The 15969-nt window shown below is 51.6% G+C and overlaps 1 protein-coding gene across 1 annotated transcript in view; it reads left to right on the forward strand.

Annotated features, from left to right (window-relative positions):
- The window catches only part of Vwa3a (von Willebrand factor A domain containing 3A), a 56141-nt gene that overhangs the window by 5220 nt on the left and 34952 nt on the right, over nt 1-15969 (forward strand). Inside the window, exons 2-8 of the mRNA XM_023713344.1 lie at nt 1555-1675; nt 4085-4088; nt 6149-6266; nt 6360-6434; nt 8392-8446; nt 12136-12234; nt 13851-13957. Coding sequence (XP_023569112.1) covers nt 1556-1675; nt 4085-4088; nt 6149-6266; nt 6360-6434; nt 8392-8446; nt 12136-12234; nt 13851-13957 — 578 coding nt within the window. The 5' untranslated portion in view covers nt 1555. The remainder of the gene's footprint in view (nt 1-1554; nt 1676-4084; nt 4089-6148; nt 6267-6359; nt 6435-8391; nt 8447-12135; nt 12235-13850; nt 13958-15969) is intronic.

Genomic DNA, 15969 nt, shown 5'->3' on the forward strand with positions numbered 1-15969 from the left:
GGTTCTAGGGTGCAGATGCGGTTCTAGGGTGTATAGATGTGGTTCTAGGGTACAGATGAGGTTTTCGGGGTATAGATGCAGTTCTAGGGTGTAGATGCGGTTCTCAGAGTGTAGATGCAGTTCTCAACCTCATGGCAAAATCGTCCCTCCTCCTTTTCCCACATTTCAAAATCATTTTAATTCATGCTTCCCAATGATTTTAAGTTAAATGTGCTTTTTTTTTTTTTTTTTTTTTTTTACCGGGGATTGAACTCAGGCCCTGCAGTTTTCAGGCAAGTGCTTATTCTACTGAGCCATCTCCCCGACCCCCAAACCCTTTTCTGTTGGTTCTTTAGATGTGTGAATGTCTCGCCTCAGGCTCTTTCACCTGCTGTTTCCTCTGCCCACCTCAGCCTTCACCATACTCTTCATTTTGTTTTTGTTTGAGAAAGTCTCACTTTTGGTCATGTTGGCCTCAGACTCGTTATGTAGCCCAGGCTGACTTCAACTTCACGGCTGCCCTCCTGCCTCAGCCTCCCAGTGCTGGGGTCGCAGGCGCGCACCACCTCACCAGGCCTTTGCCGTGCTCTTAGCACACCCCCCTCCTTTGCTTCCTTGGGAGGTCTGAGTTCAGAAGACACCTTCCCTGATCGCTCTACCTGTGCACAAGTAGGTCTTGTCTTGATGACTTTGTACCATATCATCCTCCCCTCTGGAATGTCAGCTCTGCAAGGACAAGGACAGTGTCTGTCCCAGTCATCTACTGGGGACAGTTTTGCCACTACAACCACCACTACCCCGGGGCACTTATCAATCACTAGAGAGGCGGTAGTTGTCACAGTGAAGTGTAGAGGGGTGGCGCTGGTGTCTAACAGGTGATGACCAGAGGTGCTACTCAGCATCCTGGAACACACACAACACCCAGCTGCAGACTGACCCAGCCCCTGGTGTCCAGATGTGCCAACATTGAGAAACTCCTGTTGTCTTATTCGCCATCATATGCGCAATGACCGGCACAATTCCTTACAGCTATGTAGGTGATCACTAAGTACTTGTGTTAAATAAGAGAGAGGCTGAACAAGCTCCCAGCACCGTTGTCTCTGTTGTGTCTGTCCTCTTTGTATCCTTTCTGTCTTGGGGATACTAAGTGTAGGGTGTTTCAATGATGCCTACACAAACCAGTCATGCCCTCCAGGGTCAAGATGCACGTCTCTGGAAAATCACTGGCAAGCATGCTTCTCTGACTTTGCAAATGAAAACAGCAGCAGCTACATTTTGCTCATGAGATTTTAGAGGGGAAGCAGCTGCCTTGAAGTGAACAAGGAAATGATCGTTGTAACTTCTTACATTTACCTGAAGGCTTTCGGTATCTAACCATAAAAACAGTCTAGTGGCTCATGGTCCTGGAGTTCACACTTCGAGGCTCTCTAGCTCTGTAGGTATCTTCTCAGGTCCTAGAAAGAATAAACAGTTTCTGAAATTCTGTAGAAACTAAGGGAACAGAAAGGAGGCACCGGCGGTGCAGACTCGATGTCCAGGGCAGCGGCGTTGATGAAATCACTTTATGTTTTGTAGCATGGAGAGAAGCACCAACAGACATCAGAAGCCACTGGACTTGAAGGACGTGCCCAGACCTGGCCAAGGTCCAGACACGGGATCAGCGGTTACACAGGTCAGCCAGACTCAGGGCTTACCGGTAAAACCAATAATGCTTTCACTGAGGGCTTAGGCATAAAAATTGTGGACAGGGAAAGCGCAGTGTATTAAATCTGGGTATTTCTACTCTCCTAAATAAATAGATAAATAAATAATCTGGGTATTTCTGCAGATAGAATCCATGAATAAAAAAGGTAATTAAATATTCATCCCTAATTTCGTCTTTAGAAATGAAGAATCTATGCTAACTATAGAAAATTTATAGTTACTTGGCCGATCTCATTAAATATTTAGGAGGATGGTAAGATTTTGGCCATGTCATTAAAGCCTGAAATCTAAGGCACTTAATTTAAGTCTAAGTTTAAACTGTCCCCTTCTGAGATTTGTTTTTCTTGGATGGTTTCCTAACACCAAGCCCCAGAAATCTGGCTTGTGGCAGGAAAACCAGCCTGGAGAACGACAGGCTGGTGGGCCGACTCCTGATTCGCGAATGAGCTGCCTGCCCAAGAGGACTGAGCCCCTCCAGCTCTGAAAACAACTCCCGTTACTTGTCAGGGCCAAGGCCGGCTCAGAGTCATCTCTGAATCTGCTCTCAGATTTAAATATGATGCCTTTGAAGTGGTGATGATCAGTCAAAAATGATATAGTTATGGTACTGGCAATTAAACAATCAGAAAGATAATCATGTCTGGCTTCTCACAAGTTTAATTAAAAAGGAAATGAGGAAAGGTCAATAGGGGTTTGAGATTCTGAAGAAATCTTTCAGTGACTCCAAATGCTGATGACATGGGTCTTTATTTCATCTAATTGCATATTAAAATACATAACTTTCCAGGTGCACACAGGGCCACTTTTTTTTTTTGTCTCTTTGAGACAGGGTCACACTGTGCAGCTCAGGCTGGCCTTGAGCTCACTTCGTATCTCACTCTGATCTCGAACTCACAACGATTGCCTTCCCTCAGCCTCCCAAAGTGCAGAGACTGCAGGTGTGCACCACCCCACCCATAGATGGGGCCTCCTTTTTCTCAAAAACAGAGAACTATGGGAAAGAGGGAAAGACGGCCCAACACACAGCATTTCCTTGCCTCTCTAACTAAGGAAGCCACCTGCTTCGGTGCGCAGGTAGTGTGGCCTACAGTCGGGATCTGTGTGTCTAACAGTACTTTTTCAAATATGAGTAATATAAAATCTGCATACATATCTCCAGAGAAATAAAAGTATCTTTGTCCTAAAACATGACAGATAGCCTCAAAAGCGAGGAAAATGACAGAAGATTAAGTCTACAGTGCTTCACGCTACTGCAGGGGGTGGTAGTCCTGAAGGATGGAGAGAGCGACACCTAGTGTCATGGCACAGAGCGTTAGCTTTTTGAGAGGACTTTCAGCAGCTTGAATCCCAGGAGAGCTCGCCGTGTGCTCAGCCCTTGCTTGTTCTTTCACGGAATAATCAGTTCAGTGCTGACTTAGAGGGACGAGATCGTCTTAGACGTCAGAGTCTGCTCCGTCACCAGCTGCCCGGTCTTGAGCAAATGTCGTAACTTCTCTGTGCCTCCATTTACTTGTCAGTAAAACCAGGTTATCAAGACGGAAGCTAATTTGTAGAATTAAATGAGTTTAGATAGGAAAAGTGGGGGCCAGGGAGATAGCCCAGCAGCTTAAGCGCCTGCCTGGCAAGTGCAAGGTCCTGAGTTCATCCCTAGTAACAGCAACAACAAGAATATGAAAAACGTTTGACAGTAAAAGCTATTTGTTTGCTCTAATTATGAATGTGTCTTTCACACTTTTAAACACTTGCTAATTTCCTTTTGAAATGCGGCAGAGTGTATTTTAAAGCACGCAATGCTGTCCAGCTGGGATGTAGTTGCAGAATTCTATTTTTAGTCTTTGCTTTATGGTGACCTTCTATTTATGACCAAGCCTGAGTGGGAAATAAGTCATTGTTAAAAACTGTTCATGCAGAAACACAGCGCTTCTAGCTGCAGCTCTGCCGTGCCGTTTCTAGAAAGGGAGAAGCTGCTGTGACAGCTGGCGGAGACGGGAGACTCGCACCTGCCGAGCACCTTTCTGGTCTCCCTCTCGTCTCTGCAGGTTCCTCTTTCTGTGTTCTCTGTGCTATGCAAACTGACCCATCAGGGCCCTCAAACAAAGGGCAGGAAAAGGCACTTTCCAGGCAGAGGTGGGGAAGGGGTGGGGTGTCTGAGTGTATGAGGACCAGGGGCAGTGCGTGCTGCTGTAGGGAACCGCGACAGTGATTTCCAGTACAGCCACTGCCGCTCGTGGGCAAGGAAGGGCCAGTCTCCTGCCCACCCACCATCCGTGTAGCACAAGTCCTGACCTACACAAGCCCCAGCAAAGCCGCTTGGGGTCAGGCCCGTGTCCAGGCGACATCTTTGACCAACCCAGTGGGCCAGACAGCGCTCAGGCTTGTGCACGCCATAGTCAGCAGCCAGCAAGGCATCTCGCCGTGTGACGGGTCTGGCCCTGCACCTCAGGGGAGCCGTAGCAGCCCGCATGGCCCTTCCTTGCCCACGAGCGGCAGTGGCTGTACTGGAAATCACTGTCGCGGTTCCCTACAGCAGCTCGCGCTGCCCCTGGTCCTCATGCACCCAGACACCCCACCCCTTCCCCACCTCTGCCTGGAAAGTGCCTTTTCCTGCCCTTTGTTTGAGGGCTGGCTCCTCTTCTGCCTCCAGGGCTTGGCCCTCCGTAGCCCACAGCCCCATCTAAGAGGCCTCTACCTCCTCTTCCTTGCCAGCCCATCATTTTCTCTCAGCTCATCCTACTCTTTTCCTACCAGCCCGATTGCTTTCTGAAAGTGCTTTCATTTCTCATTTGCTGTCCTGCTATCTGCACTCTAAGGTGAGCTCCAGGAAATCACCCCTGACCTATGCACACAGTGGCCCTGCACCAGGACCGGGCTAGGACGGGCCAGTCACAGGAATGGCTGGAAATGCGCCCTGGAAAAGGAGCGGAGAAAGGTAGCCCTCAAGCGAGGCACAGGGTCCCAGATCCAGGCTGCCTGCCTGCCTTCCGGCTTCCAGAGGCTCTCCAACAGCAGCCTGGGCCTTGAGTGGCTCCCGCTCCACCCTCCAGGCCCTCGTGCGCTTCCTGAGCCTAGTAAAGCATCCACAGCACAGGTGTGCTAGGGACAGACTAAGAGCCACTTCATCTCAGGCCAGGTGGATCGCCAGGAAGTTCCTGCTCCTAACACTCACCTGCTGCGCCTACGACTGCGCTCTGGCGGGGATACAATGGCTGTGTGTTCCGCTTCTCCTGTTAGCCAACAACTGTTTGTTGAGGACCCCTTAGTCTGACAGGAAGCAGAAGTCATCTGAAAAGATACAGGAAAGCAAGAGTGGAAATGGACAAAGGCCATTCAGGTGGGCACAACTGGCAGTTTATGCCAAGTTTGCCCTGGCTGCGAGGTAGTGACCGTCGCCTGTGTTTGGTGGAGACTCAAAGACACGCAGTGGAGGGAGAACATTGTATCATGAAAAAGAGTCTGACTGGGGTTCACTGTGACTGGAGGAGCTTGGGGCAAGCAGGTGGGGGTCCTCCAGGATCAGTTTGGAGGACACATTGGGCTTTCTCCAACTCATCCAGTTTAGACACCAAAAGCTAGGGCAAGGACAGTCACCAACAAGCTCCTCGGCATTCCGGGCCAGTTCCTACTGTCATGTCGTGTCGCACGGTGTCATACTGTCACACTGACTTCTGTTGGCCTGGGTGTGACGTCCTGGGGCCGTGGCAGCCTGGTACATTCGGCCACACGGTGCGGCAGGGTGAGTTCCCTTGCGTGGTCTGGCCGGGCACTGGAGGCGAGGAGCAGGGACCAGGTGGTCTTCGCAAGGCGTCTGCTCCCGAGCACGGGCCTTCACGTGCAGACACCTCCCGAGCAGGAGCGCTCCAGCCTGCCCTTGGGTGGGAACTGTTACGGGTCACTCTGCAGAGGAACCAGATCAGCCAGATAGAAATTTGAATAGAGCCTTTTAATTACTGAGCTCAGGTACCTCAGCCACTTCTCTCGTAGGAGAAGGCTGATCGGCCTCAAACATAGGTAGCAAGGGGGTGTTTATAACAGAAATCACATCCAGTCCAGTTTGGTAAGCAAATTTGTTATCTAGTACAGAACAACAAAAAGTACATTTATTTGACACAGCTGCAAACTGTTCATAACTAAAAGGTCTTTCACAGCTTAGTGATAAGTGCATATTTTTACAAGATATATCTTAAGCTGACTATATTACAGAAGATGGTTGGGGAGGGAGTTTGTGTTAGTTTGCTGCCTTGACAAGATACAGTTATTTATTGTTGAACAGCCTTGAGCCAAAAGGGAGAACACATTTCTTAGAGCAGATAACAGGAAGCACAAGGGTTTTTTTATAATTTTCCACAGTTAAGGCACAAAACTCTGTTAACCCTTTACAGGAACCTCCAGGTACCGGGGGGAGGACCCACGGGGCCAGGGCCAGGGCCAGGCTTCGGTCTGATTCTGACTTCTCCCTCACAGTGCTCGGAGGGAAGCCAGGTTCAGCCAGCTGCCGAAGACCCTGAAGACTGGCTTTCCACTCACAGTCTAGAGTTCGAGAAGCTCACGCTGTCCGACCTGCTGGGTCAGGGCACGGCTGCGCTGTAAGTCTGGAGCTGCTCCTTCCTTCCCCCAGGCTGCAGGGATGCCGCCAGACCCTGGGCCCGAGAGCCCTTCTTAAGACTTTGCCCTTCCAGGGAGAGCAGCGGCGTCAGGCAGGAGATACACTTCTCCCCTCAGAGCATCTGCCGCTTCGAGTCAAAGCTTTCCGCGTAAGTGTGCTTCCCAACAGCCTTCCCGCAGTCTCAGTGGGACCCTGGGCAGAGCTCCCCATCTCTGGCCTGCCTTGCCCTTTTTTCAAATTAGAAAGTTGGGCCAAGTCCGTGTCTTGCCAGGTATGCTAGTGCACTTGGGAGGCTGAGGCTGGAGGGTCTCTGGGAGTTCTAGGCCAGCCTAGACTACATGGTAAAACCCTGTCTCAAAAACAAAAGCAACAAAAAACAAAAAAACAAAAACGACAAACAAAAAATCAGTGACCTTCAGTCTTTTAAGATCCATGGCTCAGCCAGGCATGGTGGCACACGCCTATAATCACAGCACTCCGGAAGTCCAAGGCAGGAGGATCACAAGTTCAAGCCTCGCCCTAGAGACTTAGTAAAAACATGTCTTACAAAAGAAAATGGTGGGGGAGGGACTGGAGGTGTAGCTCAGTGAAATGGCCTGGATTCAATCTCCAGCACGGAAAAAAAAAATCAATCACAGACCCCCGGTTGAACACCTACGATCTCACAGCTGCATCCGGGGGCTGGCGTGACGACTTTCACCATCACGCTGGTTAGGCTCATGTCAAGGGAGGTCGGAAACAGGCAAGCACCCCATTCCTAAGCGGGGTTCATGGCACAAATACACATCACTGGTCAGTAATGGACAGTCATCAGGAATTGATTAGGACTTTTCATGGTTATATTCCAGCGCTGCCAATCTGTGACCCACAATTACTCTGGGCCTGTGGTTATGATAATAACGAATAGCTAACATTTATTGACATGTCTGAAATTCCGCCAAGGACTGCGCGCCTGTCTGACTGAACCTTTATAGCCGCCCCAAGCATTGTATTACTCTCCAGCCAGTTAGCCAAAATGTACTTGCTAGATGACTATTCTCAGAAGGACCAATTTACGCATTTATTTCTAAGAATTGAACCCAGGGCTGTCACCTGGTCCACATCGCCACCTCTTTTAAGAGTTTTGAGACAGAGCCTTCCTAAGTGACCCGGGTTGTGTTCAAGCTGTCATCCTACAGCCCACTGCACCCAGCTGGGCCCACCACATCTGCCAAAATACGTTTAGTGGTAAATTTTATATTTACTACCTTTTTATAACAATTTTTATTATGTTGAAAGGCTAAACAAGTTTTAAAGGGTTCCACACAGCTTGCTTGGTTGGCCTTAGTCGTGTGCCCTGCACTCTCAGGAGTGTCCGAGTCTGGCCAGTGCACCTGCTGGAGGCCCCAAAGCTAGTCAGTAAGTGGCCAGGTGGACCTCAGACGCAGGCAGGTCGCCCGTGACAGGCGCATGCTGTCAGCTCCGCGGTCGCGTCCACGCGTCCCTGGCCTCCACCCACCGCGCCACCCAGAGGCCCCAGCTGCTTTTCTCAGGGCTCCTATCCTGTCTGCCCTCAATCAGCTCAGGTGAGCTGAGTTCACGTGACCTGTCCCTACCTGGAGCACCTGCCACACTCTGGTGTCCCTCCAGTCCTCCAAATGGTTTGCTTTGCATGAGGGGAGCCCAAGAGATTACCTGGCTCTTTTTCAGACATTAATGCTTTTGCCAGCCAATCCAGCACAGACCCACTGCCCAACAGCCTCTCTGTCTCTGTGCTCAGTGTCCGGGGACAAGGGACGGCTCCACCTGAGGCTGCAGGTGCCCCCTTGCCCTCCTCCTGGAACGTAGACCCACCCTCCCCGGCCTGCCCTCACTTTGAGCCCACCATGGGCCGCACCAACCCGCGGCGGCCGCTGACCAGTAGAGCAGCCTCTGTACTCCATGCCTTTCACAGCGTCCTTGGTGTTTTATCTGGAGTCCTAACACGGATCTGTATCCTGTTAGTTTTCTTCCTAGATTTTGCCTCTGTCTTCCCAAAACCTTGGCCACGCTGAAAATCTGCTGTGCACACCTTCCGTGTGTGTCAGCTGCTGCTGCCTACTGACATCTTTCTGGTGTCTTCGCAGAGTTATTGGACTCTATCAACAGAGACGCCAGGGGCTCTCAGAAAACAGCAAGAAGGTAACGGGCTGGCTTGGCCCTGGCCCCTTCCGTAGCCTGCCTGCGTTGATTTGAAGCCGCCCTGTTCTAAGCCAGCTGCGGTACTGCAGACTGTGTCCCACCTCCCCGGGAGGCTAAGGCAGAAGAATCAAACCTGAGGCCACCCTGGGCAATGGAGCCCTTAGTGAGCCTCATGACTTTATACAACGGTCACTCCGTGGTAGAGTGCCTCAGACGCAGTCCCCAAAACAAAACAAAACCACTTTTCATTGCAAATTGTACATTTTCAACTTAAAGTAACTTAAACTAAAAACGAAATCTCCTAACCTCTACAAATCAAACCCCCAGAAGCCGCTGCATCCAGGTCTCTGGACTCTGCTCCACTCTAGTTTGGTTTTTTTCTCGGGTCAGAATCTCCCCAGGCTTGGGAAGATACCTACCCACAGCTCTGAGCTCACACGTCACCCTCTGCCAGCGGGTAGCTGAGAGCAACTTCCTTTCCTACACCCTGCACGCCCTCCTGTGTCCTGGGGGGCCCAGCGCCCCATACCTGAGGGGTGAGACATGCTAGCATGCCAGGCCTTTTCCTGGGCAAATGTAGGGGACGCAGAATGGGGGACACTGGCTAGCACCTCGTCACACTGCGTACGGTGAGGAGAGGAGGCTGTGATGGCTATGGAAAACGGGGTGTGTTTCCAGAAGAGGAGATGGGTCCAGTGCAGGTGGGAGCCCCAGGCATCCACTAGGCCCCCGAACCTCTGACCCCTGAGATTTATGATGAGGCTGACAGGTGGCTGTAACTTTCCTTGGAAGGTTGATGTCAACGTTGTCCTCACACTCCAAGGGAAAAGTGGTGGTGGACAAATTCACCTTGGATTGGCTCTCTGTGCTTTACTTATGTCCCTCTCCATTTTCTGACACCCTTAGCTGCAGGCCCCAGGTCTCGGTTGCAAAGCAAATGCTGGAATTCATGCCCCCGTCCCAATCCCACCTCTACCAAGACCCACAAGAGACAGCACTGTGCTGGGCTGACGTGGCAGGGTGCAGCCGCTTGCTTCAGAGCTGGAAGCTTCTTCCCACGCTAGACTAGTCTATGGGTGCGTCTTTCTCACCAGCGCCTCTTCTGGTGGCCTGGGGTAACAGCCCAGAAACATGCTGGCCCAAAGCCCTCCCTGCCAGGAATGACCTGCCCTGGCACCTGTGGAAAGTGGGGCTGGTGGATCCCTCTCCTCCCACCTTCTGGGGGAGCTGTAGAGGAGCCCTCAGATGAGCTTAGGCCGGTAAACAGTTCACAGGCCTCTGGGTGTGCAGGTTGCCTGGAGAAAGAGCTTTGGTGGTAGGATTCACAGGGAGTAGGAAAGGAAGTTCCGGTCAGCTACACACAGGCCAGAGGGCTCCTGCTCTGCTCTGTCAGGAAGGCTGTAGAAAAGTGGCCTCACTCCTCTGGGGCCTGTGAGGCTGCCTGGTTATAAACTAGTGTCGTGGAGGCCAGATCTGAGCCACAGCCATGTTCATTCAGCCATCTGAAATACTTTTTCCTGTTGGTTGCTAAGCTTTAAATGTCCTGCTCTTTCGCTTTCTTTTTTTTTTGGTGGAACCGGGGATTGAACTCAGGCCCTTGCGCTTGCCAGGGAAGCGCTTATTCCACTGAGCCATCTCCCCGGCCTGGAGGATTTTTATTTTTATTTTTTATTTTTTGGCTCGGAATGCCTTCAGGGCAGGTTTGGCTGGTTGAGTTGTGAGATCGAACCAGAGCAAGCTGAGCCTTACTGCTTTGTTGAAGCAGCCACTTAAAGAACTGAGCTAAGGGGCAGGCCCCCTTGCTCTTTCACTTTTATGTCTGCTTTCAGACTACTCTCAAAGGATGAGTAGCCAGGAATGGTGGTGCATGCCTATAATCCCTGCACTCGGGAGGCTGAGGCAGGAGAATCTCTAGGAGTTCAAGGCCTGCCTGGGCTACATAGTGAGTTCAAGGCCAGCCCAAACTGCATAGTGAGACCTTGTCTCAAAAAACGAGAAAAAAGAGAGAGGTGAGCATATTGGGTTCTCCCTAGCCTTCAACTCTTCTTATATAGTTGTCAATTTATTCTATGGAATGTATTTCTACAGTTTTTATGGCTAAGTTAAAAAAATGTATATTTTTAATCTCAAAATTGTAAAACTCTAATGGCAGCTTTTTTTTTACATTTTAAAGGAATAGGACTGGCTTAAATTTTAACTTCTGGCTTCTGAGTGTTGACAGTGCCTTAGAAAGCCTTGTGCTTCATTTGGGTCATGAGTTCAGCAAATACTTACTCGGCGAGGGCTGTGCATCAGGCCCAGTTCTAGGACGGGAGCCCCAAACAGGAGCAGAGCAGAAGTCCCGTTTCCTGGAACTGCCCCACAGAGGGGAAGGAAGTCAGCGCTTAAGTTACCAACCCATAAACAAAGTTGCTCAGCGACAGTGCTAAAAGGAGATTAAGAGCCCAGGTGTGGGGGCGCATGCCTGTGATCCCAGTGCTGGGGAGGCTGAAACAGGAGGGTCACTGCGAGTCCGAGCTGCATAGTGAGACCCTGTATGAAATACATAAAAAAAGATTAATCAAAGTTGAGAACAGAGTTCAACAGAAGGAGGGCGATTTATGTAGGGCGATCAAGGAAACCACTTTGAGGAAGAGAGATTTGACTAGACCTCTACAGGAAGTGAGAGACCCAGGGAAGAATGTGCCAGGCAGGGAAAGCAGCAGATGCCAAGGTCCTGTGGCAGGAACGAGTGTGATGTCTTCCAAAGGCCATGAGCAGGCCAGCATAGTGAACACAGAGGGAGCTGGGTGTGCTGGCACACACCTGTAATCTCAGCACTCGGGAGGCTGAGGCGGGAGGATCGCTGTGAGGTTGAGACCAGCCTGGGCTGCACAGTGAGCTCAAGACAGCCTGAGCTGCATAGCAAGACCCTATCTCAAAAATATGAGGGGGAGAGAGACAGAGACAGAGACAGAGACAGAGACAGAGAGAGAGACAGAGACAGAGAGAGAGACAGAGACAGAGAGAGACAAAGAGAGAGAACAGAGAATTGTTGCAAATGTGAGAGGAGATGTAAAACATCCATCTCTGAGTGGAGAAGAGTGAGTTGAACAGGAAAACCAGGCGTGCAGTAAAGTGGGAGCCAGAAGCCCTGAGTGGGGCCGAGCTATTGATGTCACGCGAGTGAAAGTTTTAATTCACAGGCAATTTAGTGTGGTAAGCACTCACTAGCCCAGCCCAGCAGCCGTGACATGGAGACAGTTACCACTGCTAGAAATAGAATGAACTAAACAGCCTGGCAGCTGCTGCAGATCTGCAGTTAGCAGACCCATCTTTGGTGGAGCAGGCAAAGCACAAATAAGGCCGCAGAGAAACCAAGCCAGCTACACTGATGCAGTTGGGTGGTGAACATCCAGTCTGGCAAGGGATATTCCCTGCAGCCTCCAGATTTCCTAGAATGGGCTGCATTGCTTCATGCATGTGAACCAAATGTACTAAGGAAAGAGAGCTCTGAAAGAGTGGGCTGCGAGGACCTGGGGCAGACAATGCCCAGGGCTGCAGGCAGGCAGGACGCTGAGCTTTGCTTTCTCCTGCCCGATGGGGCTCCACCTGAGCCTTCCTGTGGAGGCCTCACGCAGGCCTGCCTCGTGGGGCCCAGGAGCAGCACCATGCTGGGCTGGTGTTCTAAGTGTCCTCTTTGGCTGCAGGCATTTGGTCTCATCAGGGGCACCAGAGTGGCCCTCCTCATCGATGCATCCGTGCTCAGCAGCGGCCCAGGCACAGAGGAGTTCCTAGATGACTTCTCGGTAAGTCTCCGGGGCACAGAGCACCGGGAGCCACCCCTTCCTGCACTTGCTGACGGCTCTGTGTGAGGTAGAGGCAAGGCAAGGTGTTTTATAAAGAACAACAGCTCGCACTTAATTAGCACCTTCAGTGAGAGGACTAAGTGAGATTCTGTGGAAACACCCCCTACACACACACACGCATGCACACACACATGCACGCACACTCATGCACGCTGTTGTGTTGGGTGGCCGTGTGAACTTGTACTACTCTCACCACAGCAGTGCCTCCCAGCCAGGTTCTGTCTCTAGAGGCCGTGGGCTTCCTGCAGAGAGGACACAAGAGCCACACGCTGCTGGGCCTCCTCCAGCACTGTGCCACACAGGCTCCGGGCCACTCCTGCGTGAAGATCCATTCCGGTTTCTTTCCACAGTAGAAAAGCTCAGAGCTGTGGAGCTGGCCACCTCCTCCACCTCTGGCCTGCGTGTTAGTTACCTCCTGGGTAACCATGGCTAGCTTGTGGGCTCCCTCAGGATGAAAAGGGTTTATGCCGAGAAAATGCCCAGGATTGAGTATGGTGCGGAGAGAGAAACCACTGAAATCTTTGCGAAGCCATGCGGAGGTTTGGGTTTCTTGATGGAAATTCCTGGGGTTTGGGTAGGGACCATGGCAGCAACAGCCCCTTAGATTCCATAAAGGCCCAACAGAGCCTGTACAGGCCACACACGACCAGACTTTTCCTCTGCCTGGGTCTCACTGAGGGCCAGGCCAGGGGTCAGTGCAGGCTGCCCCGTGACAGCTTCACAGGTTCGCCAGACGGTGTGGCCTGACACTAGCCAGGTGTCTTAGTTACTGTTCAAGTCGAGGAGACAAAACACCTGACACTCAAAGTTAGAAGAGGGAGGGTTTGTGTGGTTCACAGTTTCCGTCCATAATCGGCTGGCTCCAGGTCAGGGTGGTGAGGGCGACAGGCATGGCAGAGGAGAAGCAGCTCGTGGTGGGCAGAAGGCAGCAAGCAAGTGCGTGAGGGCCGACCTCAGCTCTTTCTGCCCCGTGGCTTCTCCAGGCTCCTTAGGGCGGGCAGCACTCACACCCTCAATGTTAGAGCCCTTGAGCTTAGTGCCACACCATGAATCCATCCCAGTGTCACACTCTAGATCCAGCCATCTCTGAAAAAGCCCCACCTGTAACCAAATGAGGCTTTGGGGAACATCTGGACACAGCTGGGATACCAATGCAAGACTCCTATTTGTGGCAGGCAGGTGAAATTTCTCACCAGCCAGGAAAGAGGGCAGAGCTGTGGCCCCTTGGGGTTCCTGTCAGCTGCAGCTTAGAGCCCTGCAAGCATGGGTACTGTGTCCGTGTCCCACCCCGACTCATCCCTGACTCCTGCCCTCTGTCCTCCCTTGCGGCACCTCAGGTCCAGCTACAGCACACCCAGGGCGCTGATAGCGCATGTGAGGCCCTTAGGTTGGAAACACTGCTCACTGGGGGCCGGCTGCTAAGCCGAGGGTCACAGGCCCTTGTTCCAGTGCAGCTCAGAGCCCAGCTCAGAGGGACCGGCTGGGGCCCGAGAGGTGCAGCGGGCTCCTGCGGCTGCCCTGGCTGTGCAGACTACTGCTGTCTTCTTGTCTGGCAGAACCTGGTTGATGAGCAGCTGAGCCTCAAGGAGAAGCTGTACGTCTTGTCCTTCAGCACCACCGCCAGGCCCCTCTGGCTGGAGCCGGTGGACGTCAGCTCTTCCACGTGAGTGGCCTCCCCAGCTCTACCGTAATGTTTCGCCTTTGTCTTCCTCTGCATCGGTGTCTTTGTTGGATATTTAAGGTGAAAACCCAGGGCCTCCATAGAAAATGAGTACAGAGTGGCAACTCACAAAAGCAGAAACACTGGCAGCCAGTAATTTTTAGAAGATGGTTTGCCCCATGAGCAGTCCACTCAGGGAAAGATAAGGCACCGTTTTTATCCAGCAAGCTAGCAAAGATGGTCTGTAATAAAAATAATCGATGTTTTAAAATTCAGGCAGTATAGAATGATAAATAATGCTAAACAACTCTCTCTCACTCCAGTCTCCTTTGCCTCCTACTTTAATTTATTTTATTTATTATTATTTTCTTTTTGGTGGAACCGGGGATTGAACTCAGGCCCTTGCACTTGCCAGGGAAGTGCTTATTCCACTGAGCCATTTCTCTGGCCCCATCCTACTTTAATTTAGTTTACAAATGGTATCCAGCTCCAATGGCTGGAGATTTATTTTATTTTGCTTTTTGAGATAGGGTTTTGCATATGTAGTTCAGCCTGGCCTTGAACTCATTGTGTAGTCCAGGCTGGCCTCAAACTCATGGTAATTTCCAGCCTCCGCCGCCAAGTGCTGAGATTATAGATGTGCACCACCATGCCCAGCTAGCTTAGCTTAGCTTGGCTTAGCGTAGTTTAGCGTAGCTTGAGATAGGACTGTCTTACATTGCCCAGGTTGGTCTCAAGCTCCTGGGATCAGCGGGTCTTCCCACCTCAGCCACCCAGGGAGCTGGGGCTACAGGGGCCACACCCTGCCCCTGGCTGCCAGCTGCAGTCTCAGCTGCACTTCCTCAGACGGTCTGCACGTGCGTGCGTCTGTCTTTCCCCAGCGTCTGTCTGATACAAACACCAGCAGGAGCACATCATTGCTTTGCACCTGGTTTTTCCGCCCAGTCTGGACTTCGCCCCCGGTCAGTACGTGCAGCTCTGCCTTGCCTGCAGTGGCTTACAAAGCTTACACGGCATAGCTACCCTTCGTGCGGGAGGCTCCCCGCTGGGGGGTTGTAGGGTGCTGGGCAGTGTGTGAGAGGTCTTACTTGAGCCAGGATATAAAACTTTGACTTTTATAAGGAGAATCCCTTAGTCACCCACCGTGTGCAGGGTACCTGTATGATCGCATGGAATGTCCACCCCGTGGATAGATTATAATCCCCGTCTTGTAGGTGAGGATATTTGGATTTGGGGCATGTACCCAGTGTAAGAGAGCCTCACTGCACCACAGGCTCAGAGAAGCCCCAGGAGAAAGTGCACGCTTAACTCTCAGCTTCAGCTGCCTGCACTCGCCACGACAGGAGCGCTTCTGGTAGAGCAGTCGCCCGCCAAGGACTCCGTGCCTTCCAGCACCACCAGGGAGATAAAGTCAAGCGCCGGAGTGAGAGTGCTTGGTGCTGTAGACCTTGAGGTCACTTGGAGAGTATGGAGCCCGGGCTCCCCAACTTTGTCCTGGCTGGACTCTGCTGGCCGCACTGCCACATCCTGGTTCCATCGTGTGGCTGCTGTTTGTTCTGTGCCCCTGGAGAAGGTGGGATTTTCTTTAGCTTAGATTTGTTTATTAATGAAGGAAATTGTCTATCGATGCCGTAACTGCCAAGCCCATATCCACTTGGAATAATTAGAAAGTAGCCATAAAAATAAACACAATGAGGGGCCAGCCAGACAGCTCAGCAGAGCGCAGCGGCCAGGGTTTGATTCCTGGCATGTTGTGTTGGCCCTGCCCCCGGGCATGCTGAGATGGCGATTGAGACTGGGCATGCTGGCTCGTGCCTGTAATCCCAGCACTTGGGAGCCTGAACACAGGAGAATCACTTGGAGTCCAATCTGTGTAGCGAGACCCTGTATGCCCTGTAGGTCTTGAATTAAATGCCAGAAGAAGAAGGAGAGGAAGAGGAAGAGGAGGAAGAAGAGGAAGAAGAGAAAGAGGAGGAGGAGGAGGAAGAAGGAGAGGAAGAGGAAGAGGAGGAAGA

Source organism: Octodon degus, unplaced genomic scaffold (genome assembly GCF_000260255.1).
Source record: "Octodon degus isolate 3935 unplaced genomic scaffold, OctDeg1.0 scaffold00001, whole genome shotgun sequence".
NCBI classification, from domain to species: domain Eukaryota; kingdom Metazoa; phylum Chordata; class Mammalia; order Rodentia; family Octodontidae; genus Octodon; species Octodon degus.